Here is a 27,892-nt window from a genome sequence, read left to right as displayed (position 1 = left end):
GAGGCCCCCCACTGTGAGACCCTTCTCCACTGCCTCCTAAACAGGCCACTGATGCAAGGAAGAAGAGGACCTTTCCATACATCTTGGAGGCCATCATAATGGCTGGGGGCCCCACCACCTGTGACAACACCTACACCTATGTCTCAACATGGGGCGAGGCAGACACCAGGAGGCAATGCACCCTGTGGTCAGGGTGGGGAAGAAACACCAGCTACGAGGGATGGCACTAGAGGAGGTGCTGGGGGCACATGGCAAGGTGGTGAGCAGAGGGGCTGCAGCCACATGGGTGTACACGTTGGGGGCTGAGAGATGGTCATCTGCAAAGCTGGTTTAGGGAATGCCAGGGGAAGGGGGAGCCGTGGCCGATGGCGGGGCCATGGTAGGAGGAGTGGTCCCTGCTGCAGGAGGCTTTGTCTTCTGGGTGAGGCTCTTGCCCTTCTTTTTCCCCTGGCCTTTCTGCCGGCCAAGGGGGCTCCCTTGAGAGTGCTGGAGGCAGAAGCCGTGGCAGTGGTGGAAGCCCTCTCCATTCCCGCTGCTGCCAGTGCTCTGGTAGGGGCCATGGCGATGGATCCAGCAGTGGCAGTCGTAGTGGTAGCCACAAGGGCAGATGGGGGAGCAAGCTAATGGTGGTAAGATGTAAACTAGGGGGCTCTCTCCCCCAGTTTCCACCGCCATCCAGGAAAAGGGACAGGAGCAATCTCGGGGGGTGGGAGGGTGTGGTCAGGGGAGGAGGAGCTGTTAACCACTCCTTCCCGCTAGGCTGCAGGCAGGGAAGGAGGGCGCCTACAGGAAGGGACCACGGGGCACCAAACAAGGCAAGGAAGGGGATGAGCGTGATAACCAGTGCAAGGTAGGATACCAACTCCTCCGGTTGAACTGGGGGGGACAATAACAACAGTGTGGGGTGCAGTGACTGGGGGGAGCAATGAAAAAGGGGGGGTTCACAAGCGCTAGGGGAGAATGGGCATACAGGTTGAGCAGGACAGAGCCAGGTAGGGGTCAAGCAACCAGGGGCAGCCCTAGACTAGCTGCCAGCAACTGGCGTCCTAGGCAAACCATGCAATCAGCACCCCCACCCCCAAAGGCAGATCTAGGCTGACGATTTCGGTAAACTGGGAAACATTTTGCCCCTTTTTTCCTTTTAATGTTTTTTAAGCTTTTTTCTTTTTTAAACAGAGGCTTAATTATTTGGTTTGTCCATCCGTCCATCCGTCCGACCAATGTTTCTACCCCCATTCAAACCCCTGTTCCCTGCCCAACCACCCCTCCCCATATCCACACCCACACTCCCTGACCACCACCCCGAACTCCACTGCCCTCTATTCAACCCCCACGCCGGCTCCCTGCCCCCTTACCGCGCTGCGTGGAGCACTGGTGGCTAGCGGCACTACAGCCGCACTGCCACCACACAGCACAGAGCACCAGGTCAGGCTGGGCTCTGCAGCTGCGCTGCCCCAGGAGCTCACAGCCCTGCTGCCCAGACCATTTGCGTCGCAAGCTGAGGCTGTGGGGGAGGGGCCAGGGGCTAGCCTCCCGGGCCAGGAGCTCAGGGGCCAGGCAGCACGGTCCTGCGGGCCATAGTTTTCCCACTTCTGTTTTAGATCCAGTTTTCCAGGTATTTCATGCTCTATTGACATTGTGGCAAGTCCAACAAGTCTCTATTGCACCATTGTTGAACGCAGATATGTTTTTATCAATTTTAACTTTGAGAAGCTACGTTCCCCAGTAGCTACAGAAACTGGCAAAGTTGAAAGACTGTGTAGAGCTATAAAAATGTTTGGAAAACTGTCTGAGAGTTTATTTTCATAATCAAACTTCAGTACTTCTTCAGGAGTGGAATGTTTCTTAAGTCTTGAAAAAGCCTGAAGCTCATTACACAAATCTGTAGCATCAATGTCTTTTGAATTTTCATGAGTCACTGCCAACTTCTGTTTTATACAAAATTCTCTTATCTGTTTTGATGTTTTCTTTTGCAAGCTCTGGATACTGACTCTAGCTGCTGCATCTGTTGAAATCTTTTGTCAACTGAGTGAATAGCAGTATCAAGGACTGTGAAGAAGAAAATCACTTTGAACCTTTGTTTTGGGTTCTGAATGGGTGTGTCTCATCCTTCATATGAAAACTGCTGTTTCTTTTGCCGAATGTGAACTGGCTCTGGCTCAAATTCTGTCGGAAAGTCTATTTCTTCAGCAAGCCCGAGAGAATCTACCAGTGTTCTTTCAAACCCTTCATCACTTCTGAATTCATCCAGAATATTTTTAGTTTGCTGCAGTTTTTGAGTAGCAGAATGTATGTTCAAGTTCTTTTCCTGAAGCTGATTACTAGTGAGGTTAATCTTGAAAAGGATATTATATTACAAAATGAGTGAAGTCACAAATTTGAACATGGAAAGACCATTTGCAAGAGCTTCTGCATCTGAACATGCCATATTGGCAGACGATCCAGTAAAGGTAATATCATCAGAAATTTCAATTAAGACATCATAAATGTTTCCAAGTTCATAGTGAAGAGGCTTCAAAGCATCAATGTGACTCTCTCAGCTTGTCTGACTAAGTGGTTTCACAGTTAGAGAATTCACATGGCGAGTCAGAATCTCACAACGGCGTGTTGAGCCTGAGAAAAACACAAACACATTGGACCAGGTCAAAGAAACTGCTTGCCTCCAAACAGCATCTAGAAGCATCACTGACAATCTAATTCAGAGAATGCGCACTGCAAGGAACGAAAAAGGCCCTAGGATTGATTTCCATCATTCTCCTTTGCGCACCATTGTCTTTACCCTTCATATTACTCCCGTTACCATAGCCTTGGCCACGTAAGTTTTCAACAGATAATGACATTGTTTCAAGCTCCTGTAGAATAGTTTCAGTCATAAATGCTCCAGTCGTCTCTTTCAGTGGCACGAAACCCAAAAAATGTTCCTGTATGAGCACTTAAACATTATCTTCATCTGCAGACTTTTGCATATTCACAAAATGAATGATCATCGTCATTTGTTCAACATGACTCACATCTAGTGTACAGTCTAGTATTATTGAGAAGTATTTTGCAAAATTGGCAGCTTCTATAATTTTCTTTTTGATGGCATTTGCTAGGATTTGAATCAGTTCATTCTGCATATTTTTTCCTAAGTAATTAACCTGTGTTTCATGATCAGTTATTTTACATAGATGCTCCTTCATGACAGGATCGAACAAAGCTAAGTATTCAACAAATTTTAAAAAGTTTCCATTACCTGGAGTGTATAATTTTTCATTTCTAACGTGTCCGTGGAACGCTAAATTTTGCCCACCAAGAACTCTCATTAAAGCAGTCAGACACTCTAATATCTGTGGCCAATATTCTTCTTTTTCCTTGATATCACATACATTTTCTTCATCTATAGTTTTTCCTTTTTTCAATCGTAATTCAAGTTCTTTCCAATTTTGAAAACATTCCAAATGTTCTGTACTTCTTTCATATGAAGAGAGAATTGAAGATATGTTTTTCCAGTCCTTCAAACCATTTTCAGTAAGTGATGTACCAATTGCTTGATTTCTAAACAAAACTTGCAGCAAAAGCAAAACACGGAGTCCTTCGACACTGAATATTGTAACCAGCTTTGATGAATTTCTTCCCCATTAATGAGTTTCCTCTTGTAATGCTGAGCAGAGAATTTTCTTTTATTTCCATCCTTAAGGAAGGAAAATTCATGAACTTGTTCGGGTCCATGTTCCACAAGAATTTGCTGCACACTGTCATCACATCTGGGCCATGAAGCTGGGTCCCCATATTGTAACTTGTTTGTAACTTCCTCATCCTTTCTTCCTTCTACTTCATTTACTTCAGTTTCTGCATGTGTCTCTGAAGATGAATACATTTTCTCCATTCCATATCAGTCTGAAGCTGTGAGCTGCCTTCATCTAGAAATAAGTTTCCATCATCTTGAGTTTCCAAACTGCTTTTTTGTGGATGTGATCTACCCTCATCTCGAAATAATATACCTTCATCTTGATGTTCCAAACTGCTTCCATGCAGACGTGAGCTAACCTCCTGTCCAAGTAAAATTCCTTCATCTGGATGCTGTGAACTGCTTCCATCTTTATTTGGATTAAAGAGAAGATATTTCAGGAAGGATCCCTGCTATTTTGCTTGGTCCTTTTCCTTCTCAGCCTTTCATTTACAATACTCAGCTCCTGAGGGTTTTCTTTTTCCTCTTTCTACCATGGGGCATTTGAATATTGTTATGTACTGTGCTCCCAACTGCAAGCATTATAACGTTAAGGATGGCTAACACACCCACCACCTGGCTGGCGATTTAAACCACATTGCAGTCATCCCAATATGCCTTTTCACTGCTTAAAGGTTCAATGATTATAACATACGCTCACTTACCTATTAAAACAGTTAGTTACAGCATTTACACGGAAACAAAATGACCTTTTTCAACGTTGTAACTCAACACTGGTTGTTTGAAAAGTAATCCCCTTCCCCATGGTTACCCGCCTGGAGTGTGACATCCAGGGGCGGCTCTAGGTATTTTGCCGCCCCAAGCACGGCAGGCAGGCTGCCTTCGGCGGCTTGCCTGCGGGAGGTCCCCTGTCCTGCGGATTCGGCGGCAGCCTGCGGGAGGTCGGCCGAAGCCGCGGGACCAGCGGACCCTCCACAGGCATGCCACCGAAGGCAACATGCCTGCTGCCCTAGCGGTGACCAGCAGAGCGCCCCCTGTGGCTTGCCGCCCCAAGCACGCGCTTGGCGTGCTGGTGCCTGGAGCCGCCCCTGGTGACATCACCATTTTCGTAGTCTATTAAGTCTTAATGCTGTTACTTTTCTTTTATGGACCTTATTTATTACATGTGAATCAGTTATAACAAAGAAATGTTCATAATTATACAGCCCGATAATAACACTAAGGTTTAATAACGCTTAAAGATACTCACATTTTGGATTTATAATGCTGAAATATGTTATTCTTTATTCTTTACAACCATGAAACACAATTTTCCACAGCATTCGCTTCTTAACCATCTACCTGCGACGTGTTAAAATGACCGTTTGACACGTATCAACTTGCGATATCTCCACTCTACATGAATTTGCGGCTATGTAACCTTGATGTATATTCGAGTTAGGTGTCATTAGCATTGCAGCTTCTGCCACTCGCAGATGTGTTTCATTGTGGCTGAGTTATTGCTTGTCAAAATTGTGGAGTGGGCTATCTTGACCCTATGTCGCAAACAGAATTTTTTTTGCAAAAATATTATTTATTTTTGCAGTAAATAAAAGATTTGACATATTCATAAATTCTCAGAAATGAATTAATAATTCATATTCCCTCTGTACGCACACGGGAATTTAAATAATGACATCTTTGTTATTTTATTTATATTTTTTTAATTTGATGTTTTCCTCGAATTTGGTGCCTCGTTTAACTTGGCACCCTAGGTGACCGCCTAGTTCTCTTATATGGACAGGCCGCCCCTGCAAGTGACCAAGGATAAAGGGGAATGGAATGGGCCCCTGCAAGCAACCAAGGATAAGGGGAAATGAACTTAACCTCCATGAATGTATCTAGTTCTCTTTTAAACACCATTATAGTCCTTGCCTACTCCATGTTACCATGTGTATCATCTTACTACTGATAATAGCATCAGAGAGGTATATATATGACTACTGTCATCTGTGGAATGACAATCCAGGAGTTCTGTGAAAATATCTGCTCAATGTACAATGGCAGACAAAACAAGCTAACAGTGTTAGGAACCATTAGGAAAGGGATATATAATAAAGCAGAAAATATAATAATGCCACTATATAAATCCATTGTATGCTCACACCTTGAATACTCTGCATTTTTGCTTGCTCCATTTCAAAAAGGATATATTAGACTTGGAAAAGGTACAGAGAAAGGCAACAAAAAGGATGAGAGGTATGGAACAGCTTCCATATGAGAGGAGAAATTAAACAAGACTGGGTTGTTTCATCTTAGAAAAGAGACAACCAAGGGGCAAGAGATGCTAGCAGTCTATCAAATCGTGAATAGGGTGCAGAAAGTGAATAAGAAAGTGTTGTTTACCCCATTCATGTAATATACGAACTAAAGGTCACTCACTGAAATTAACAGGCAGTGGGTTTAAAACAAACACAAGGAAGTCATAGAGTCATATACTTCTTCATGTAATGCACAGTCAACCTGCCAAACTCATTGCTGTGGATATCCTGAAGGCCAAAAGTATAATGAGGTTTAAAACAGAATTAGGTAAGTTCCTGGAGGCTATTAGCCAAACTCATCTGGGACACACCACGTTGACTGTATTCTTAAACATTCAGCTGCCAGATACTGGGACTGGATGATGGATCATTTGCTAAATGCCCCATTCTGTTCATTCCCTCTAAAGCAGTGGTCCCCAACCTTTTTGTGACCAGTAGCACATTCATGTTTTCAGAAGACCGTGGCGGGCGCCAACAATTTTTCAAGGCTTATTTTGTATTTGTACATTAAATAATACAAAAAAAATTAATATTACATAATATATGAATCCAGAGAGAAGCCGCGAGGCCAGAGAACACTGGTGCCCGCAGCCCTCTGTCCCCAGCAGGCCATGGGGCCCCAGATTTTCTTCTCTGCTGGACACTAGGTGCGCCCCCGCACCTGCCGGGAACAGAGAACACCATGTCCACAGCCTGAGTTCTCTGTCCCCTGCAGGGCACTAGGTGGGCACACATAAATGCCACAGCAAGCACCATGGCGCCCACAGGCACCACTGCTCTAAAGCATCTGGCAGCTGCTGTGGGAAGACGGGATACTGGCTAGAGGGACCTTAGGTTGGAACCAGTGTGGCCATTCTTATGTATAGTAGTCAGGGTGCTCTGCCTGAAGCCGAATGCAATTGATCACCATTATCCTCACCCCCAGACAAGGGAGCTGAGAAGGAAGCACAGTGATTCCCCCCTCCTCTTCCTTGTTTCCAAGAGGCAGCTGTGAGTGAAACCCACCCCCTTCCCAGGGGGCTCATTTTTTTTAAGGGCCCACCTGCCCTATGTACCGAGTCACAGATTATCAGCATGGGACTGCACCTCTGCCAGTCACAGAATCTAACCCCCTGCTGAAAGCAGGTCTAATCCGAGACAGATTTTTGCCCCAGATCCCTAAGTGGCCCCCTCAAGGATTGAACTCACAACCCTGGGTTTAGCAAGCCAACACTCAAACCACTGAGCTATCCCTTCTGACAGGCCATAATCCTCTGTAAGGCCCCACACGAGAGACACAGCCACTAAGCGACACGCGCAGCTACCGCCAGCGGGATGACCCCAGCCCGCCACCGCGGCGTGCGCTGCGCTAACATCCGCCACCCACGCGGGCTTCGCCTAGTCCCGCTGCGCGCGCATGCGTGCAGGCGCACCGTCCGTTGGCCGCAGGCAGTGGCCCCGCCCCCTCGGGGCCGCGCGGGGAGGGCGCCGAGGACACACACGCGAGGGGCCCCGCCTTTCCTGCCGGAGGGAGCTGTTCGTGGTCAGACGGGAAGATGGCGAACCTGGAGGAGCAGCTCTCGGATGAGGAGAAGGTAACGCGGGCCGGGGCCGGGGCCGCGGCAGCCCCTGGCGGGGCTCGGGACCGGGCCGGGCTCTCGCCGCCTCAGGTGGTGGCGTTTGTATTTTTAGCTTCCTCCCTCTCCGGCGCTGTCAGTGAGAGGGCGCCGGGCAGCGGGGCCGGCCAGGGCCTCTCCCGCCGCGCCTTGTACGGTCCGAGGGCTGAAAATAGGCCCCAGACTGGGGGGCAGGATCCGGTGTCCGATGGATGAGGCCGCCCGCCCGGCCCAGAGAGCTCGGCCTCAGGCGCTGCCAGTTTCCTCTTCCCTTCACCCCCTTCTTCCGGGGCTCGACCGATCCTCGCCCTGGGGCGGCGGCTGCCGCCTAATATTGATCGAGGGCGTGGGGAGAGCGAGCCTGGTGGCGGGGTCTCGGAGACGGGCCCTTCCTCTCGCCCCGCTCCGGCGGCCTGCCTGGGAGCTCCCTGTCTCCAGAGCCCTCGCAGGCTGGGGTGTAAGGGCTGAGTTCAGGGTCTCCCCCACCTCCCACTGAAGGGAGGGAGACTAAGGGGCTGGTTTCTGGGCGGTGTCTGTAGTGGCTCCCCTCACTTCCGGGGGTAAAATAAAGGGAGATTTCTCGTAGATTAGAGGGGACTTCTTGGGTGGTGTGTCTCGCCCGCCCCCATAGCTGGGGGGTGGGTGCGTGTGTGGAGAATTCAGATCCCGCGCTGAGAGATGAATTATAAGGCTAGAGCTTAAATACCCTCCCAGGAGGGTTGTGGCTCAGTGAGATGTTTATAATCTTTTCCTGGCTGTGTGAAAAATGTCTTTGCTTACTTGGTCTCTGTGGCTTGAAAATAGCTTCCTAAAATGGTGCTTCAGGGAAGGGACAGCTTGTAAAACCCAAGTGTTAGTGCTGCTCTTCTTCCTTTTGTCTGTCCTTCCTCTGTTGGAGGGAGGCTCATTGCAGTTGCCTATGAAAAGGAGGCTTCAGGGGCAGGGTGTGGAGATGTGTTAACATGATGGTGGTGTACAGCTCTCATGTCTTTATGTAACTGTCACTTGTCTCTAATAAATGCAAGTTTTCAGGGCTGCTGAAGCTGTGGAGGCAACTCAAGTGTGGGAGATTTTAAGGAACTGAGAGAGGTATTACATTTCCTTGACATTAAAGGGAAGATTTTTAAAATGCCTTAATGTTAATTGTCATGTGGGAGTCTTCCTCCATATCTAAGGCCTACTAGGACTGAATTTCAGAAGCAGGTGGCTAAATGAAAAGTCACTATGAGTCGTGAGATGTATAGTAGTTTAGCACCAGAGCATAGGGTGGTTCATAGTTCCTCAGGATGGAGACTTTAAGGCTGTAGTTTATTCTTTTAATTAATTGAGTACTGCTCCTGTCTGTGGTGTCAGCAGAATAGGTAAGATTAGCTACTGTGAAGGCTAAAAGATACAAATTTGTAGTTGGATATTCTGGTCCATATTTTGTCTGGAGAAAGTTGCTTTAAAACAATAAGGAAATAAAAACATTAAACAAAGATGTTTTGGCATCCTCTGGGTAGAAATGTTGCCAATTTTGGTTGGAGGTGTTCCTGGAAGTTTCATCACATGACATAATCTCTAATTAAAGATTAATCTGTAATTTCTGGACACTCCAGGGCACTCTTGTAGGGTTAACAAACTTATATTCACAAAGCATACCTAGGGATAAACTTGGAAACAACATCTACTTATCTGGCTGAAAAGTACTTATGGCAATGTAGTGACAAGTAGTGATATCTTCACTCTGTCTAATAAATTCTGCTCCTCAGATCAATTGACTCACTCCAGCTAATGGAGTCTAGGCTCTTTTCCCTCCTACCGCTCATCTAATGAAGTTCTGAGGTCTCTTCCTGCAACTCTGATTTCTCTTCCAAAATTACACACATGAATTCTGGACTCTCTTCTTCCTTCTCAGTAGTAAATTATAGGTTCATGAAATAAATGACATGTGCTCCCCATTGCTACAAGTAAGGCTCAGATTTTCTCATGGATATTTCAAGTAAAAGTCAAACAGGTCACGGGCAATAAAGAAAAATTCACGAAGCCGTGACCTGTCCGTCACTTTTACTAAAAATATCTGTGACAAAATGGGGATCAGCGGGTAGCCGCACCACCTGCAGCGCGACAGGTCTACAGTGGCTGAGGGCTGCGTGGCCCCCTTCGCCTGCAGCAGTTGGGGGCTCTGGGGTACTCCTGCTGCCTGCAGCTCCAGGGGTTCCCCAGTGGCTGGGAGCTCCAGCGTGCGCCTGTGGCTCCGGGGTGCCCCCACCATGGCAATCCCCCTCTGCTGGAGGTGGCTGGGAGCTGCTAGGTTCCCCTGCTGTTCAGGGGGCGGGGGGCACTGCCCACAGCAGCAACCCCTGTCACCAACGGCAGCCAAGAGCTGCAGGGGTACACCACAGCTCCTTCCCCCCATGGATGGCAGAGGACCCTGCAGCTCCCAACTGCCGCAGACAGAAGTCTTTGAGGTCAATGGAAGTCATGGATTCTGTGACTTTTAACAATCTCCATGACTAAATCGTAGCCTTAGCTATAAGTTAATACTGGGCCTCAGTGTAGGGCTCATCTGGGACTACAGAGTTTCAGCGCATGAAGATGCCCTGTGCCTCCCACTAACTCCTCTTCAGATGGATTAATCCTTTTCCTTGTCCTAGCCTTGGCTCAAGTCGCTTTGCCCCTGGTCTTTAAAGAGAAGTGGTGTACCTTCAGTGCTTTCTGTGCCCTCCTAAAATGTGCTGGCAGCTTAGAGGCTCTCTGATTCCTGTCTGTCTCTCCTCTCTTGTTAATGGAGTGGTATATGAGTGTCTTTTTTTTTTTTTTTCTTACAAAGATGGAGGCAGTGACTTCCTGGTACTCAGCTCAACCCTATCACATGTGCAAAATTCTGATTGTCCTGGTTGAGTGTGTTTTCCATGCCCTGGAGTTTGTCTGGTTGGGCAGTACAAAAAAAGGGCAATATTGCAAGTCATTTACAAAAGTATGCTAGTGTGAGTATGAAGTGCTGAGATTGAAAGTTTTCAGTTTGTGTAAAGGTGGCACATTTAACAGGGAAAATCAAACTGTTTGATAAGGTTCCTTGGGTATAATCAGATATTCTATCTGACCTGCATTTGTCCTTTCCAAAGCAGCAGTGTCCCATACACACTATAACCCACTATAGCTTCCATGAGTATTATTTTGAAAGATTAAGCTTCCCAGATGACACTTATTTTTTTTACACTTCTAGAGCATCTGTTACTGTAGCACTTATTTACACACCTTATTAAGAATGTAAAAACAGCCATACTGGGTCAGACCAATGGTCCATCTAGCCCAGTATCCTGTCTTCTGACTGGCCAATGCCAGGTCCTTCAGGGGGCATGAAGAGAAGAGGCAGTCATCAAGTGATCCATCCCCTATTGTCCATTCCCAGCTTCTGGCAAACAGGCTAGGGATGCTCAGAGCATGGTGTTGCATCCCTGTCCATCCTGGCTAATAGCCATTGATGACTTTTTTATCCTCTATGAACTTATCTAGTTCTTTTTTGAACCCTGTTATAGTTTTGGTCTTCACAACACCCCGGCAAAGAATTCCACAGGTTGTCTGTGTGTTGTATGAAGAAGTACTTCCTTTTTTTTTTTTGTTTTGTTTTGTTTTAAACCTGTTGCCTATTAATTTTATTGTGTCATGAGAAGGAGTAAATAACATTTACTCATTCACTTTCTTCATACTAGTTAAGGTTTTATAGACCTCTTAGTTGTCTCTTTTCCAAGCTGAAACATCCAAGTCTTTTTAATCTCTCCTCATACATAAGCTCTTCCATACCTGTAATCATTTTTGTTGCTGTTTTCTGTACCTTTTCCAATTCCAGTATATCTTTTTTGAGATGGGTTGACCAGATCTTCTACACGCAGTATTCAAGATGTGGACATACCATGGATTTATATAGAGATATTATGATACTTTCTGTCCTGTTAGCTAGCTCTTTCCTAATGGTTCCTAACATTGTGTTAGCTTTTTTGATTGCTGCACATTGAGTGGATGTTTTTAGGGAACTATCCATAATGACTCCAACATCTCTTTCTTGAGTGGTAACAACTAATTTAGACCCCATCATTTTGTATATATAATTGAGATTCTTTTCCAGTATGCATTACTTTGCATTTATCCGCACTGAATTTCATCTACCATTTTGTTGTCCAGTCATCCAATTTTATGAGATCTCTTTGTAACTCTTCGCATTCTGTTTTGGGTTTAACCATCTTAAATAATTATGTATCATCTGCAGATTTTGCCACCTCACTGTTTACCCCTTTTCCAGATCATTTATGAATATGTTGAACAGAACTGGTCCTAGTATAAACCTCGGGCAGGCACCTCTAGTTACCTTTCTCCAGTGTGAAAATAGACCATTTATTCCTATCCTTTGATTTCTATCTTTTAACCAGATGCTGATCCATGAGAGGACCTTCCATCTTATCCTATGACAACTTACTTTGCTTACATGTTAATCTTCCCCTGCCCCAGCAGTAGGTCACACTTGTGCTGCTTCTCTATTTTGCTTTCCTCATGATGCAATAGAGTGAAACTGACTAGGGTCATGTAATAATCATGCTGCTGGTGATCTGCCTGAAATAAGGGGACTAGTAGGACAGCTGCTACTTGCAGAAGTATAGGCATAATCCTGGTAAAGAGGGCAGAAATGCAGAGAAGTAAAAAGGGAGTAATACCAGGCTCTGTATTGGGTTTTATGATATCCAAGTGCCTCTTTGCCTGGCATATAAATGAGAGCTGTGTGGTCTAGTGACAGTACCAATTCAGAAAGAATCACGCTTGATTTCTTGTTCCATGTACTAATGGTGGCTGGAAGTGCTGCCAGGGTAACACTGAGGTCATGAGGAAAGGATATAGCCACTTCAGGATGACTAAAAAGGTAGTATTAGGAAGCTCTGAAACAATTCAGATTGAGACTTCAAGTGGCTGGCAGAATATGTAGGACTAGAAGGTGGCAGACAGGTAGGACTTCTGATTTCTTCTGGATTGCTGCTGTCCAGATCCTGCTCCTCATTCCATTGCCTGCTGCCCAGGGGAAGTGAGAGTGGAACAGGGCAATGTAAGCAGCCAGAGCCAGTGAGTGGACAGTCAGCAGCCTATCCCTGTCCTGCTCATGTCCTGGAGGCACCTTCTCTGCCCTGTAACTGTTGCCCAGATCCTTCTCTCTACACTGCCAGGAGCGCCACCAGCTTTTTCGGCACCCTAGGTGGCGGAAGGTGCCACCCCCGACAGAAGCGGCGGAAGGTCCCGCCCCCAACAGAAGCGGTGGAAGGTCCTGCCCCTGAAATACCACCAACGACCGGGGTGACCAAAGATCCGGTCGCCACCCCCCAAATGTTAGTGCCCTAGGCGACCACCTAGGTCGCCTAATGGGTTGCACCCGCCCTGTACACTGCTGCCTGCCACCCAGGGGAAGTGAGAGCGTGGAAGGGGACTGTTTCTGGGACATGCATGACCCACCTAGACCTTTTCCCTAACTGTCTATTTGAGGAACACTCTTCTAAATAAATTAACTGAAGCCTATTGGGAAAGAATAGCATCTATTGAAAGTCAGCCCTCCGAAAGATAATCCACATACTTTTGAGCTGTTTAGCACTTACATGGGAGTCGTAAAAACATTCAGAAAATAACCCTACATTTTATGAAAGAGCCACATCTTAGAGGCTGCGCTTGCTGTTGAGGGAATACTGGCTTCGGGCAGAAGTTATCAGTAGGTAAACTTTCATTTAACCTGAGTAATTATCAGAGTAATTATAAGTTATAAGAAATGCATAATTTTTGTGAAAGAAATCCCTTTTAAAATGTGTATATGATCATAAGACACACAATTAGGACATTAGCATTGACTAAAAATATCTCTTGGAATATAGGGTACTTAACCTCTTGTGATTATAACTCCTGGCTCAAGCATTTAGGATCTGTTTCAAGCACTAAATTTAGTCCTGGTACTGATAGGGAAATTCAAGTATTTCCCTAATCCTAATATTATTATTTTTTCCTGAAATGGCTTTTGAGTCATAGGCATCCTACTGCAGTTACAGCAGGGGACAGTTTTAATTTTTGTTACTTTAATGAAAGATGTGTCCTTTGAATCTGGGCTATCCAGCTTGTCTTCCAAACTTAGTCTAGCAAGTTTATATGCTCTGCACTGGTCAATTGGGATGAGACATAGAGACAGCAGATAAGCAGGAATGGAGTGAGCTGGAGTTGTTAAACAAGATTTGAAAAACATATTAGCCAGAATGAAACTCTTGTGCTGCTGTGTTACCTGCAGTTTAAAGGATTAAAACAGATTTTGTATGTTCATAGTTATAGGTAGCTGTAACACTGTCAATTTTATAGTTAATTAACAAATACAATTTATGAAATATCTTGTTATAAAGCAAGATGTACCTAAATTCTGCTTCATAATCCTTGGATTTTGTGAGTATTCTGGAAATCTTGTAGCAGTGTCAGATAAAGCAAAAATTGAGGTTTCCAATGAGTTAGATATTAATCTGGTGTCCAAATTTACTGGTATGGAATTTTCTGGATGCAGGGACAGGTCCCTCACTGCTTCTCCATAAGCTCTGTGTTTATGAGAAAGTAAGCAAAAACTATAAAATTGACAGCTACCTATAACTATGAACATACAAAATCTGTTTTAATCCTTTAAAAACTGCAGGTGACACAGCAGCACAAGTAGCTTGGCAGTGTGTACGCCTCGGGAGTTACAACGCAGAAAGCTGCTTTACTGCACAGAAACTTGCCAGTGTAGACAAGGCCTTAGACATTAATGCAACCGTTTATGTCAAAGGTATGAATAAAGTATGATCTCTGCAACCTGAAGAGCTAGAAAAAAAATAATCCTTGCATAAAAGTGTAAGAATTGAAGAAAGAAAAGGTGGTGAAACCTACAGGTTGAGAACCCCTGCTTAAGGTACTCTGAGCCTTTCCAGACTACTGTACCCCTTTCAGGAGTCTGATTTGTCCTGCATATCCCCAAGTTACACCTCACTTAAAAACTACTTGCTTACAAAGTCAGACATAAAAATTCAAAAGTGACAGGAGTGTCAGGACAGCAAGAAAAGGGACCAAAAGGAGAATGTGGCGTGCCAGAATGAAGCCATGGAGTGGCTCTTAAAAGTTATGGAACGCCAAACAGACATGTTCCAGGCGCTACTAGTACTGCAAACCAAGCAGCTCCGCGCCCGCCCTGCCCTGTAACCACTGTCGCAAAACTATCTCCCATGCGCCTCCCAGACACTGCTAACATACTCTTATCAACCTCCTGGCTCCAGTCCATACCTACTGCATTCCACTCCTTCCCTGTCACAGTGCAGCCCTTCAGACTCCCAATACCAACTGCACTCAACACCTGTCCCTCTGCAGTTTAACCCTGCTGAAGTACAGTACTGGCTGCACCGTACTCAAAAGGAGAAGGTTGGATATGATACCTGGACATACACAAATCTTTAACCATCCTGGGACCCTCCCTTCTCTCATTCCCCTCAGAGCTGATGTGTTTTTTGTTTGTCTCTCCCTCTGGTTGTTTGTTTGTTAATAAAAGAATTGTTTTCGTTTGAAAGCAATCTTTATTCTATTAACTGAAAGCAAACAGAGCACTGCAAAGCAACAGGCAATTTTCTTAAACCTTCATAATGCATCATCTGCACCAATCACATTCACCTCCTAGCATTAGAAATACTTTACTCCCAAGTATAGCAACAAATTACTGCCTCAAGGCATCCCTGATCCTTATGGCCCCATGCTGCGCCCTTTTAATAGTCCTAGTCTCTGGCTATTCAAATTCAGCCTCCAGGTGCTGTGCTTTCATGCTTCCCTTCACAAATATTATAGAATGTACAACACACGTTTATAAGCATAGGAATATTGTCATCAGGCTGGTTCAGCCTCCCATACAGGCAGCACCAGCAGGCCTTTAAACAGCCAAAAGCACACTCAAGAGTCATTCTGCACTTGCTCAGGCTGTTGTTGATCCACTCCTTGCTGTTGTCAAGATGCCCCATGTATGGATTCATAAGCCATGGCATTAAGGGATAGGCAGGGTCTCCCAGGATCACAATGAGCATTTCAACTTCCCCTATGGTGATCTGGTCTGGGAAGAAAGTCCTTGCTTGCAGCTTCCTGAACAGGCCGGTGTTCTGAAAGATGCATGTGTCGTGCACCTTTCCAGACCAGCCTGTGTTAATGTCCATGAAACGCCCCCGGTGATCCAGAAGCACCTGGAAAACCTTTGAGAAATACCCCTTCCAATTAATGTACTCAGTGGCTAGGTGGTGTGATGCCAGAATTGGAATATGCATGCCATCTATCACCCTTTCGCAGTTAGAGAAGGCCATTTGTGCAAAGCCATCCACAATATCACGCATGTTGCCCAGAGTCACGGTCTTTTGGAGCAGGATGCGATTAATGGCCCTGCATGAGTACCACAGTCGACTTTCCCACTCCAAACTGGTTAGTGACCGATTGGTAGCAATCTGGAGTAGCCAGCTTCCACAGTGCAATCGCCACTCGCATCTCCAACAGCAGGGCAGCTCTCATTCTCGTGTCCCTGTGCCACAGGACTGGGGCGAGCTCATCACACAGTCTCATGAATGTGGCTTTTCTCATCTGAAAGTTCTGCAGCCGTTGCTCTTCATCCCAGATGCGCATGACTATGTGATCCTACCACTTGGGGCCTGTTTCCGATCCCAAAAGCAGTGTTTCTCTGTGGTTAGCACCTCCATGAATGCCACAAGCAATCTCGTATCATAGCTACTATGCGGGGCAAGATCAGTGTGAAACTCCTCTTGCCTTTGTAGTTTAAGGAATTATTTCACTACCACTCGTGACATGTTAGTGAGAGCAAGCAGCATATTGGTCAACAGTGCAGGATCCATTCCTGTGGACCAAAGAGGCAGATCACGCAGTACACAAACCATTGAAAAATGGTGCCAAATGTGGACGGACGCACAGAGATTGCTGGGTTCCGAAGCAATGCATCATGGGGCATTGGGACAAGACTCAGGATGCCCCGCAACTTCTTCCGCCTTCCTGCAACTCTTACCAGCAGAAGAGGAAGAGTTGCTCTGTGGAATAGCTGCCCAGTGTGAACACGCTATTGTGCAGGCAGCTGACGGCGTGAACACACAACAGCGATTTCCTTTCAGCGTGCTCTGAGCGGTGTTGTAACTCTGCCAGTGTAGACATACTCTATATGTAAAGACAGCATAAAACAACAAGTGTGAATTGCTCCATTCATCTCAGTTGGGGCCTTGTGAGCAGTTATTCTGTTGCCATAAAATCTGGCAGTATTGCCAGTATGCCACAGAATTCAGTATGGTAGGGTTTTTTGCCAGAAGATTTGCATTTTGCTGTTTTGTCTCTTTGCCCTGTTGGGATCTCTCCAGTTTTCCCCGGAAGGGGGAGTTAATTGGATTACAGTACATGCTTCCTGCTGTGTTCCATTGAGCCAGGCAGCATAGCAGTCATGACCACTCTGTTGCTTAGCCTTTCTTCCTTTTGGGGAGTCATTGCTTGTAGCCTCTCCTGTGGGCTTGGCCCAAGACATACATCAGTATGCTTTTTAGTTACTGTCTCTTAAAGGATTTGTTGCAGCAGTTGGTGAAGGATTCTGGCATGTACCTATAGCTATTAAAACGGAGAAGCAAAGCTACTGATGATGATAATTCAGTGGGCTTACAAACAAAACCCATTGAATTATTCAAGCAAAAGCTTATGAGTTTACAAAATCAAGACTGTTTGTTTTATTATTTGTATATAGTGTAAACAGGAAAGCTGTCCATGCATCACTGCAAATAACAAAAGCTATCAGCCTAATAGGTTGCAATCAGCATTTTCCCCAAATGTCAGTGTTAAATTGGGATCTGCTGCTGCCAGTCAAGTCAAAGCAATCCCCTTCTCCATCAAAAATTGGCCAGCTAATTCTGAACAGCTTTCAAGAAGAGCTCAGGTGAGCCAGTGCTCTTCTTCATACACTGGATGAAACTACAGATGTCTTCTGTGCAGCATTACTCTGGTATGAGTGGGTAGGATCCATGCATGACTTCCTGTTTTTTCAGTCCTCTAACGAGGCATGCTACAAGGGGGTATGTTTGGGTTGGATTGGCTTAGCTGTGTTGATTATTTGCATTAACGAACAGCAAGATATGACAAGAAAACACTTTAGCCTGTGACAAGAACTTAGTCTGCAGCCAAGCCATGTGGATACATTGTTTAGTTTACTGGGAAGCATTGGTGGCAAAGAGGATGCCAATGGGACTTGACGAAGCTGTAACAGTTGTGAACTTCATTAAAGATAAACCTACCAGTGCATACCTCTTCATTTATGTAAAGGGATGGATACGTGACAGTGGCTGGTCCTCTTGTACATGAGTCTTTGAATAGCTTGTTTAAGCTTAGAGGAGGTAAAAATATTACTGCAGAATGTGCTTCTGTCCTTGCCAAATACTTGAGTGCTGGCTTGCTCTGAATGCTTCTCTCCAGTGGCTGAATATGAACTCTACATGAAGCATTGAAGGTATGATTCTCCACCAAATATCTATGATTTCTGGTTGTGTGAGGAAGGATTACTAATAGATTGCAAGTACAGTTTATGATCTTTATGAACGAAACTCTTCTGCTCTAGTTCTTTTTGGAAAATAAAATCCCATTACTATCTTGGTGAATATGATCTGCTTCTGTTTAAACCTATGTATTCTCAACCAGGGGCTGCCCTCCCTCTTCCTACCAGGGGATCATGCCCATCCTGCTCTTCCCATATAGCTAAATGGAAGGAAGGACCCTGATATTGAGCCAGTATATACTGTATCTCCTTCACAGAGGTGTTGAAAGTTTAAAGCTTTGTAAAATGGTTTGAAATCTTTCGATGAAAGTTACTGTAAAAGTGGAAACAAAATATTGCTCATCTAACAATTACTGATGATCTCTTCTCTGGCTTTCTAGAGTGGAAATCTGAACTACTGTTTTTTGTGTAATCTTTCAGGATCTGTCACTGGCAATGTTTGGCCAAGTTGGGGCTTGTTTAGAAACCAAAAGCTACAGCTTTTAAGTAAGTACAGCCTCAGAAGAAAATTCCATTTAAAGGCAAGGTTCTGAAAAGTCCTAGCAAAACATTCTTACATTTGTGACAAACACTAAGTTTTTTTTCTACTGTCATAATAGTTCTGTGAAGCAAAGTTGAGTAATCTTTTTAATCACAAAACTTCAAACCTATTTCTCATTTTAGAAAAAAATGAGGCTTGCTTGATATGTAAGCTACATTTTATATATAACGTATAGCTTACTGATTTTTATTATGGTAGTGCCCAAAGCCTCAGGATTGGCGCTCTGCTGTGCTGGATGCTGTGCATGCAGAGGAAGGAATGGTTTCCTGCCCCAAAGAGCTCACAATGTAACTGGAAATATGTAAGTGACAAAGGAAGGAATCCAGGCACAAGGGTGGAGGGTAACCGCATATGGGACTATATCAAAACATATTTGCTTAAACTTCAGAGCATCATCTTATATACTATTGTCTCTTTCATCTGTAACTCTTGTGGAAGGCATTGTCAGAATACCAGATAATGTAGAGACTTAAGCCAAATTGTTTTTCTGAAGCCTTTTTTACATTTTCTGTAAACTAGTTCTGTTAAGTTTTTTTGTTTTTGTTTGTTTTTTTTTTGGTAGCTAAATGTTAGTTGATTAACAGGAGTAATGTGTTTTATATTTGGTACTGTAGTTTGACTTTCTCAGAGCTGCTGGTAATAGCATTTTTGTTTGCAGATGCTCACTACCATATATGGACATGTAAATTGCAGACAGTCTGGCCTTTCAACCAATGTCAGTTTCCAATGTGGCCAGAAACAGGAAGAGTAGTGGTTTGGAGCATTTCATCTTCTACAGAATTTTTTTTTTTTTTTAAATAAGTAGTTGAAGAGGAAATAGAACATTGGGCTTAGCCAGTGCATTTCTGGTTGATTAATAGCATGCCTTGAGAGGAGAGTTGATGGGTGGAGCAAAGATTTGACTCTGAAAATAGCATTTCTAATGCGATGTCTATACTACAAAATTAAGTTGACCGAACTCAGTTGGGTCTTAGATTTCTTGTGCGTGTCTACACTTCGCTCCTTCTGTTGGGGGTGCACGTCCTTCCCCTGGAGTGCTTGTATTGATTGTACTGTCTGTGTAGGGCAAGAGAATGGCTCCTGAAAGCCAGTAACAGTCAACATAATCAATGGAGTGTCTACATTGACACTGTCGACTTAACTGTTGTTACGTGTTTGGCTGCATGTTTTTTTGCGTGCTGTACTGATGTTGGCCAGATAGCCTGAACAGCAGGCTCCGATCGAACTGCCCAATAAATCCACAAACTGTCCCTCTGATGTAATTAGTTGACACCCTCTGACATAGCCAGTTGCCACACATTACCTTGTACATTTTTATTTATTACACTGTCATTCTGACCTTATTTTTAGGATGGGTCAGTGTATTTCTGTTATCTTTAGGGAATGTGTTGGTATTGAGGTATTTTGGTACCACCCTTTTGGAATGTGTTTGTGTGAGTGCTCTGTGCCTACCACCTCTTAGGAATGTGTGTTTTTGCAATATTAGCTTTGTTTTTGCCAGATTTTGTGAGCAGGGCCTGCCTCTAGCTGCATCTGATTTTGCTTTATATTTTGACCACCAGTTTAGCTCAGGCCTCTGATACAAGGTCTTATGTCTTAGGCTTTCTGCTACACTAACTACCTTGACTCTATGCTGCTCATGGAGGTGGAGTTAAGTGGACATAGCTGGGCAATTATGTCTTCAGGAGCAAAATTTAAGTGTAGACATTTCTGTAAGCTGCCGTGCGTCGCCCTAACTCTGTAGTGTAGACAAGACCTAGGATAGCTAATATCAGTCTTTGAACTGCTGGCTTATTGCGAGTATGAAATGGAAGTGAAATCTAGCAATTTTTTTGATATGTCAATCAACTCTGGGTCAAAAGAGCCTTCAGCTACTTTGTAAATAAACAGAATATCTCAAGTATACAGAAGTCTAACTTCTTTGAAATTCTTGACATTTAATATATGTACTCCCCTTTCTCCCTCTCCATCAAGTGTCAGTTTGAATGCCGAATACATTTCAATTCTAAAATCACACAAGTTTCAGATTATTGCATGCATTTGAAATTGGGCTGAGGTATAGCCTCTGTCTTCCTCTACACTGGGGTAGTCAATAGCTATACCACAGTTCAAATCCAGACCACCAGAAGCGTTTCAGTGGAACACGGGGGCAGAGGTGACGCGTGGGCGGGGTATGCAGGGTCACATGTCTTTACCTCCCTCTATCGTGCCCAATTGCTCCAGACGCTTCTGGAGGGTATGCCCAGAAGCAATGAGGCAGCATTCTCTGTGTGTCTGTGCAGTGCAGGGAAGGTGCAATGTGGCTGGCTGAGTTCCTCTTCCTCTCCTTCTGCCCCGTCCCCCCGCCTGCTTTGCCTTCCCTTCTGCTGGAGTCCTAGCACTGCTGCCTGCTTTGCAGACTATCTACAGGTGAGAGACAATGCATGAGACAACAGCAGGGAAGGCAAAGTAACCGTGTGGGGGGGCTGGAGGAGTTCAGCCAGCTGCCCTACTGCTTCCTCTCTCCTCATGCTGCACTTACGCGTGGAGGATGCTGCTGCCAGGGGAAGTGCTGCCTCCTTCTGGGAGTCCAGAGAAATCGAGGGCATATCACGCTCCCCACAACTTTTCATTTGTGGCCCCATACCCCACTAGCCATTGCTACATGTCCTGGCTGACCTGGAGCCATGTGAAGCTGTGCTTGTTCTCCAGGAAGTTCCTGGAGCTTCCTGCCCTCGAGTGGTCCCCAGAACTCTACCCCCACCCTAAGCTATCCCAGGCACCAAAGGGGCGTCGCGCCACTAGCAGGATCATAGTCCAACAGCTTCATCTCCTGGCTCCGAGCTCAAAAGTACTCACCTTCACACCCTGCTTTTCTGCCCAGATCCCAGCCCCGTACTCATTCTTCTCCCCCTCTGCCCGAGCTCTGGTTGGCTTAATTGGAGGAATGGAGGAACTTTAGGATGGGGGCGGTGGGGCGGCAACGCCAGATGGATCAGGCCAGCCTCGTGCATTCCATTTTTAGTTTAGGGAAATAGTCACCTTAGTCTCTGGGCTCGGGGCGGAGAGGTGGTGTTGGTGGTAAATCTGGAGTTAGGGATGGGGTTGCCAGGTGTCCGGTTTTGGGCTGGAATGTCTGGCGAAAAGGGAAACTGGCAGCATCTAGTCAGCATAAGTAAAGTCCAGTTACTTGCACTAACCATTCTCTGCCACCAAGGGTTGGGAAGAGCAGGAACCTGGAGAAGCCACTCTGTTTAGCAACTGTCGCTCTTCCCACCCCCAAGTCTGTTGGAGAGAACTGGTTGGCTACTGGACCAGGCTCCAAAATAAGTACCGGTGTCATCTGAGGGTGTGTGTGTGTGGTGGGGGGGGGGTAACATTTTTGTTCTCTCCCATGCCCCAGTCCTGCTGTGCCCTGATTTCCCTGGCCCCTTGCTCCAGGGATAGACCACATACACACCCTGCTGTGCTCTGATTTTCCCACCCCAGCACCTTGCTCTGGGGACTGATCCCTGCCATGCCCCACTGTGCCCTGATTGGGCTGGCTGCACATCAGCTCTTCCCAGCCTGGCTGTGCAGGTGGCAGATGAGTCCCGGGGGATGAGGGAGCAAGCGATGGGGGGTGGCGGGGAGTTGTAATGTTTCACAAAGTATATTTAGGTTAGCCTGTTTGACTTAACTTAAAAGCATTAGTATGTGTTGTTGAAAATACACTAATGGTAAAACCTGTAAGATCTGTTTCGGATAAATAACTTTTTTCTGTGAATTTATATGATGATTGCTATCTCTTACTACCATAATGTTGCCTAATTTTTGTATAACATTAATTCACATACAAACTATATGATGGTTTCAAAAGCCAAGGAAGTCTGAGTTTTTAAACATGAGATGTTTTTAAAAATGAAGACACAAGTGTAGTCTTAAATTCCTTATCTTTAATTTCAGAATTAAAAAAAACCTAAAAATTAAGAATTTGCTGTCTAGACAATTTTATGCGAAGTGGGTCTGAGAATTTTTTTCCTTTTGAAACAATTAAATCAGAGTTTGAGATTTGTTCAGAGTTCATCTTTGACTCTTCTAAAAGTGTTCGTAATCAATTTAAGAAATTCTAATCCAACTCTTAACCAGTCTCCTAGTTAAACTGTTAAATAACCAATCTCTTCTAAATTATAGAACTTCTACAGTAAATTGTGAAACTAATTTTAAATGGTGTCTTTAGACTTTATTTTACATTGTTTTATAGGATAATCAAACATCATTCTGTGTAACCATAAATATTTAACTCCAACTAAGTTGTAAAAAGTCAACATTTGAGTTTATAATTTATACTGATTTGCATCATATAAACATAAAAGAATAAAAGCAAAACATAAATAGTTGTGCCTCTTAGTGTATTTGTATCCTTTCCTGTAGACTTTTTTGGTAAAGTCATTCAAAAATGTGTTTAAATGGCTATACTTACTCTCTTCCTATTCTAATTTACATCTTCCAGTGGGATCTGTGGTAGAAAGATCATTAAAATGGCAGGTCCTTCTTGATATCTATCGCATATTTTTCAGTACCACTACCATCACCCCATTAATCTGAGTGCTTTAAATGTAAAATCAATAGCAAAGTCCCAGTTGACTTCAGTCAGTAAGGATGGACTGAAGATACCAAAAGAAGAATTTGTTTAAAATAAACAAAAAAAACCCCTATCTGTTGGAAGTTTTTATGATTAGTAAATACTTTGTTTTCTAAAATATTGCAATAAGTTTAAAAAAATTCCATTAATACCTATTTATAAAATTATTCTGTTCTTGAATGGATGGCTGTTATGAAAGGTTTGATAGCCTATTTTGAGACTTTTTCTAAGACTTTCTGTACTCTGCAAAACAAGAAACTTCACTTGATACTGAAGAATAGTGACTAGTTTTATCATAAAACTATTGCGCCAAATAAGGGAGCCCTATCTGTCCTGGAAAGAATAAAAAGGACCATTAAATTCGGGGAAGCAGATATAATTGGTACTGAAAATTCCTCTTTAGTTATTTTATCATGGAAAAGAACTAGTTTTATCATTACTAATGTACTTATTTATTGACCTCTGATAAACTATATAATCCAGTGGTCCCCAACCTTTTTGGCTGGCGGGCACCAGCCGAAGGACCACTGTGGCAGTGGAGCACCTGCCGAAATGCCGCCGAATTTCAACGGTGACGCCTCTCGATGACATCACTTGTCGGTGACAAGCGTTGTCACTGAGAGGCGTCCCCGCCGAAATGCCGCTGAAATTCGGTGGCATTTCAGCAGGTGCTCTCCTGGGGGCGGGGACGCGGTCGCGTTGGGGACTACTGATAGAATCCATTATTCTGGTAAGAAAAAACCTGAAACTAGAAAGTACTATCCATGTTATAGCATACATCTTGCTAGCTAACTTTAGGCTTAAAATAGTGCAAAGCATTAAGTTATTCTAAAAAGCCACTTCCAGGTAAACATTATTCAAAAGCCTAGTGAAAGTTTGAGTTTATGAATGTTTTCTTTAATGCTATGAAACAATTCATCTTTTTCAAGGATTGGCACTCTGTATGTTATGTATTTCATACCATTGTTTGTGAGAGATTAACAAGTGAGAAAGAATGTCAGATCTTTGAAGAGCTGGCCTTGTGCTGGATTAGTGGATTGGGGACAGGGATTGAATTAGTGCAGCTGCTCTTAATAAAATGGCTAAAACAGCACAAGTCATCAGTTGAGCCCCTCAGTGTCAGCTTTGTTTTGTGTGAAGACTGTCATATTTTTAAAAACTAGGAAATGGCAGATGAGTACAGATTGGGGTGAAATGGCCTAACCTGATTTAAATCAGGTTGATACTTCATAAAACTGAGTAAAAATTGTGTTTTTATGATTCTAGATTGAATTTATAATGAAATTCTATATTAAATTTAAATTGTTTAAATGCCACTACTGGTAGGATATCTTATTTGACTTCTACAAAACTGCTATAGGCAAAAATCAAAATATTGAAAAAGTGTTTGCAGGATCCCTTTAAGCAGGTATGTAATTTTACTCACATGAATAGTTCCATTGTTGTAAATTAGACTAATATGCTTTGCAGCATCAGGAGCCAACACTAGTTTTATTTTAAATAAATACTCATAGTAGAATCAACTTTGTAACACTGAAGCAATTTTGTTTTGATATGACAAGTTTAGACTTTCAGTGAACTAAATTATTTTGACTTTTTTTTTTCACATCTATACAATCCAAATTTTTCAAAAACAGCAACTTGGCTGTCTTGAAACTAGAAGTGATGAAAGAATACCAGTATAATATACTGGCAAAAGTGTGCTTTATACCGGTGTAGTAAAACTGCACATACTAGGGGCTTGTGCTGGCACAGCTGTGTCAGTCGGGGATCACACTAGAACCTTGTGCGGGACTATTTTTTTTTAATCCCGCTCTTGTCCCACAATACCCACTCCCACCTGCTCCTACATTGTTTCTTGCATTTTTATCCTGCTCCCACCTGCAAAAACCTTAGATCCTGCAAGAGAGACAGATTTCCCCATGCTACTAAAAAACCAAAACAGTTGGTTAATAAATATTTTTATATGTAAAATATATAAACAGAATTCGGACCGCAATTTTTACTGCTAAAAGAATAAAACAAATCTTGTTAAAGTAGTTTTTACATGGTTTACACTTCTGTTATAATAGATATCAAATCTCTTTTTACCCTTGCTTCAATTTAAGTATTAAAACCTTTATTAAAAAACAGAGGAAAACTTGCTTTACAAATTGATGAGATTTAGTGTTTTCCACAAATTACTGCACTGTTTGTTTTGTTTGTTTTTTGCATACCTAATCCCACCTGCCATAAAGTACATTTTTCTGCTACTATGGGAGCGGGTCCTACAGGATCATAGTCCCACTGCAGGGCAAATCAGCAAAAATTACTACATGACTCCATGGCACAGGAGGCCCCATGAACTGCTAAGCTGCTCAGGCTTGGGCTTCAGCCCCATGTAGCATGGCTCAGGCTTCGCAAGGCTGGCATTAGACTCACTGGGGCCCAAGGCAAAAAGCTGAAGCCCAAACTCCATGGGAACAAAGGTTTCGGGCTTTGGCTTCAGCCCCTCATGGCAAGAGTTGGGCTTTGGCTTTCTGCCCTAGGCCTCAGTGAGTCTAATGCTAGCCCTGACGACCTCATTAAAACGAACTTGTGACCCACTTTGGGGTCCTGACCCACCGTTTGAGAACCGGTGCTCTAGATCATACCTCTTCATACAGCTGTCAATAATTGGTAGATATCTGTAGTGTAGACACAGCCTTAGGCTCCTAAGCTTGTGTTTAGGTGGGATCTTCAAAAACAAAACAAAAACAAAAAAAACATGTAAGTGACCTGCAAGCACCAGGCCTATTGACTTGAAACTGCAAACCCTGATGGAATATAGTCTGAAGCGTTTCAGTTTTCCTGATTTGTGAAAATTCAATATATTGGAAAGCGGTGTTCTATAGCTCACATAGCACAGGCACAACTTTCTGTTTGAGTTTGTGGTGGTCTCTCAGTAATTATGTTAATGAGGTCTTGGTTATATCTGTTTTGGCATAGATGAGCTTTAAGTTTGAAACTTAATAGAAAAAAAGTGAAATTATGGTAATTGAAGTGGATGTTTCGTACGTGTTTCTTTAGTTTAATACTATAAAATGGAACAAATACCCCTCTCTGTTAGGTTTTGTACAGACAAATAAGACAACCCTTTCCATAGACAGCTTCCAATGTAGAGGCCTGATCCTATTAGAGAGAGCTATTTCCCCTGCCTTGGCATTACAAAGGGACCTTATAGTGATTGCAAATTATGTTATGAATTGCAAGCTCTACAACTTGGGTCTTGTTACTTATTGTTTCCCTTCTCTCCTCCTCTGTGTTGCATATGATAGCCTCCCTCCATGTTGTCCTCCATGCTTAGAAACCATTCCTAGTCCCTGTTCCTGATACGTACAGAGATAAAAATAGTTTTGGGAATGTGGATTGTACTGAATAGTGGGATTTGGAGGACTTTATATTTTGGACTTTAAAACCATACAAAGTAGTACTGATTTCTTTTGCATGGATGGACTCTGAGTTTTGGAAGACTTGGTATTTACTTATTTCTATTTCTTTTGATGTACAGTTATACAAGAATATACTTTTTTTTAATTTAAGGTGCGCATAGCAGCGAAGTTCATCATTCATGCTCCTCCTGGGGAATTTAATGAGGTGTTCAATGGTGAGTATCTTTGTGCTTCCTTGTTCTGAGTCTAACTTGTTAATGCATTTCAGTTATCTTGTGTATACATATTTAATAACTTTAAATAAGATATCAGATTAGTTCATTGTTTTGTTTTTCACCCTTCTCTGCCATTTCATGCTGTTTATCTTCAGTCACTACTTTGCTACTGAAGTACTACGAAATACTTTTAAAGCTTGGCTTGGTGAGTTTCTGACCAATCTTAAATTCCCAGACTCTGCGTTGCCTTCTGACTGCAAAGGAAAAAACTTTTGTCTTAGTGTAAGGATGAAACCTTGTTTTGCCACCATTGCCAATTCTGCAATACTGGCCACTGCTAATACTGTTTGATATGATGAAAAGAAGGAGACTTCAGTTAACTGCTTGTGCTTTGATATATATCTAGGCTAGACACTCCAGTTTTTTTTTTTTTTGACCTTGCTGAAAAATGCCTTGTAGTATTGGGTGTGGTTAGTTGGAGGTGGGTGGGGGACGGTTTAAGAGCTTGTTGGTTTTTTTAAGTGTATAAAATGCAGTGTTTAAAGTATAAATGTTTATGAATAAATGTTAAACTGACCGTGTGCTGATATTTTTTTAGACTTCATTGATACTGCTGTTGTGGGGATGAGCTGCAGAGGGGGGAGGCATGGATGGGGAGGCTGTGAGTTCAAAGGGAAATGTAGTGAATCAAGAGTTTTAGGGTTGAGGGGGGGAAAGGTGAAATGGGCAGGGTAGGGAGCAGGAGGAATGATATTGAGCTGTATTCCTCTATTTTGGAATGAGATGGCTCTGAGGTATGAGTGCCCAAGGTATGGTGATAGGGTACAGGAGATGCTGGGGATATAGAGAAAGTCGGCAGGGGAGTACATAAGGAGACAGCCTAAGAGGGAGTATTGGGAGGTCGGGGGGGGGGCATGGAAGACGGCAGGAGCTGGGAGAGCATGATATTGGGGGTCGGGCACAGAGTAGGATAGAA

At 43.8% G+C, this 27,892-nt stretch overlaps 1 protein-coding gene across 2 annotated transcripts in view; it reads left to right on the top strand.

Annotated features, from left to right (window-relative positions):
* Nucleotides 1-7,429: 7,429 nt before the first annotated feature.
* Nucleotides 7,430-27,892, top strand: part of CAPZA2 (capping actin protein of muscle Z-line subunit alpha 2) — a 41,900-nt gene continuing 21,437 nt past the window's right edge. The window contains exons 1-4 of one of the 2 annotated variants that reach the window (XM_050936352.1): nt 7,453-7,544; nt 18,568-18,633; nt 18,887-18,989; nt 26,853-26,916. In XM_050936352.1, coding sequence (XP_050792309.1) covers nt 18,924-18,989; nt 26,853-26,916 — 130 coding nt within the window. In that variant the 5' untranslated portion in view covers nt 7,453-7,544; nt 18,568-18,633; nt 18,887-18,923. Of the gene's footprint in view, nt 7,545-18,567; nt 18,634-18,886; nt 18,990-26,852; nt 26,917-27,892 lie in introns of both variants that reach the window. The other variant, XM_050936353.1, reaches the window with a different exon arrangement.

This window comes from Gopherus flavomarginatus, chromosome 1 (assembly GCF_025201925.1).
Source record: "Gopherus flavomarginatus isolate rGopFla2 chromosome 1, rGopFla2.mat.asm, whole genome shotgun sequence".
In the NCBI taxonomy this organism is placed as follows: Eukaryota; Metazoa; Chordata; order Testudines; family Testudinidae; genus Gopherus; species Gopherus flavomarginatus.
The sequence above is the reverse complement of the archived record's forward strand: the minus strand, read 5'-3'. Positions and strand labels throughout refer to the sequence as shown.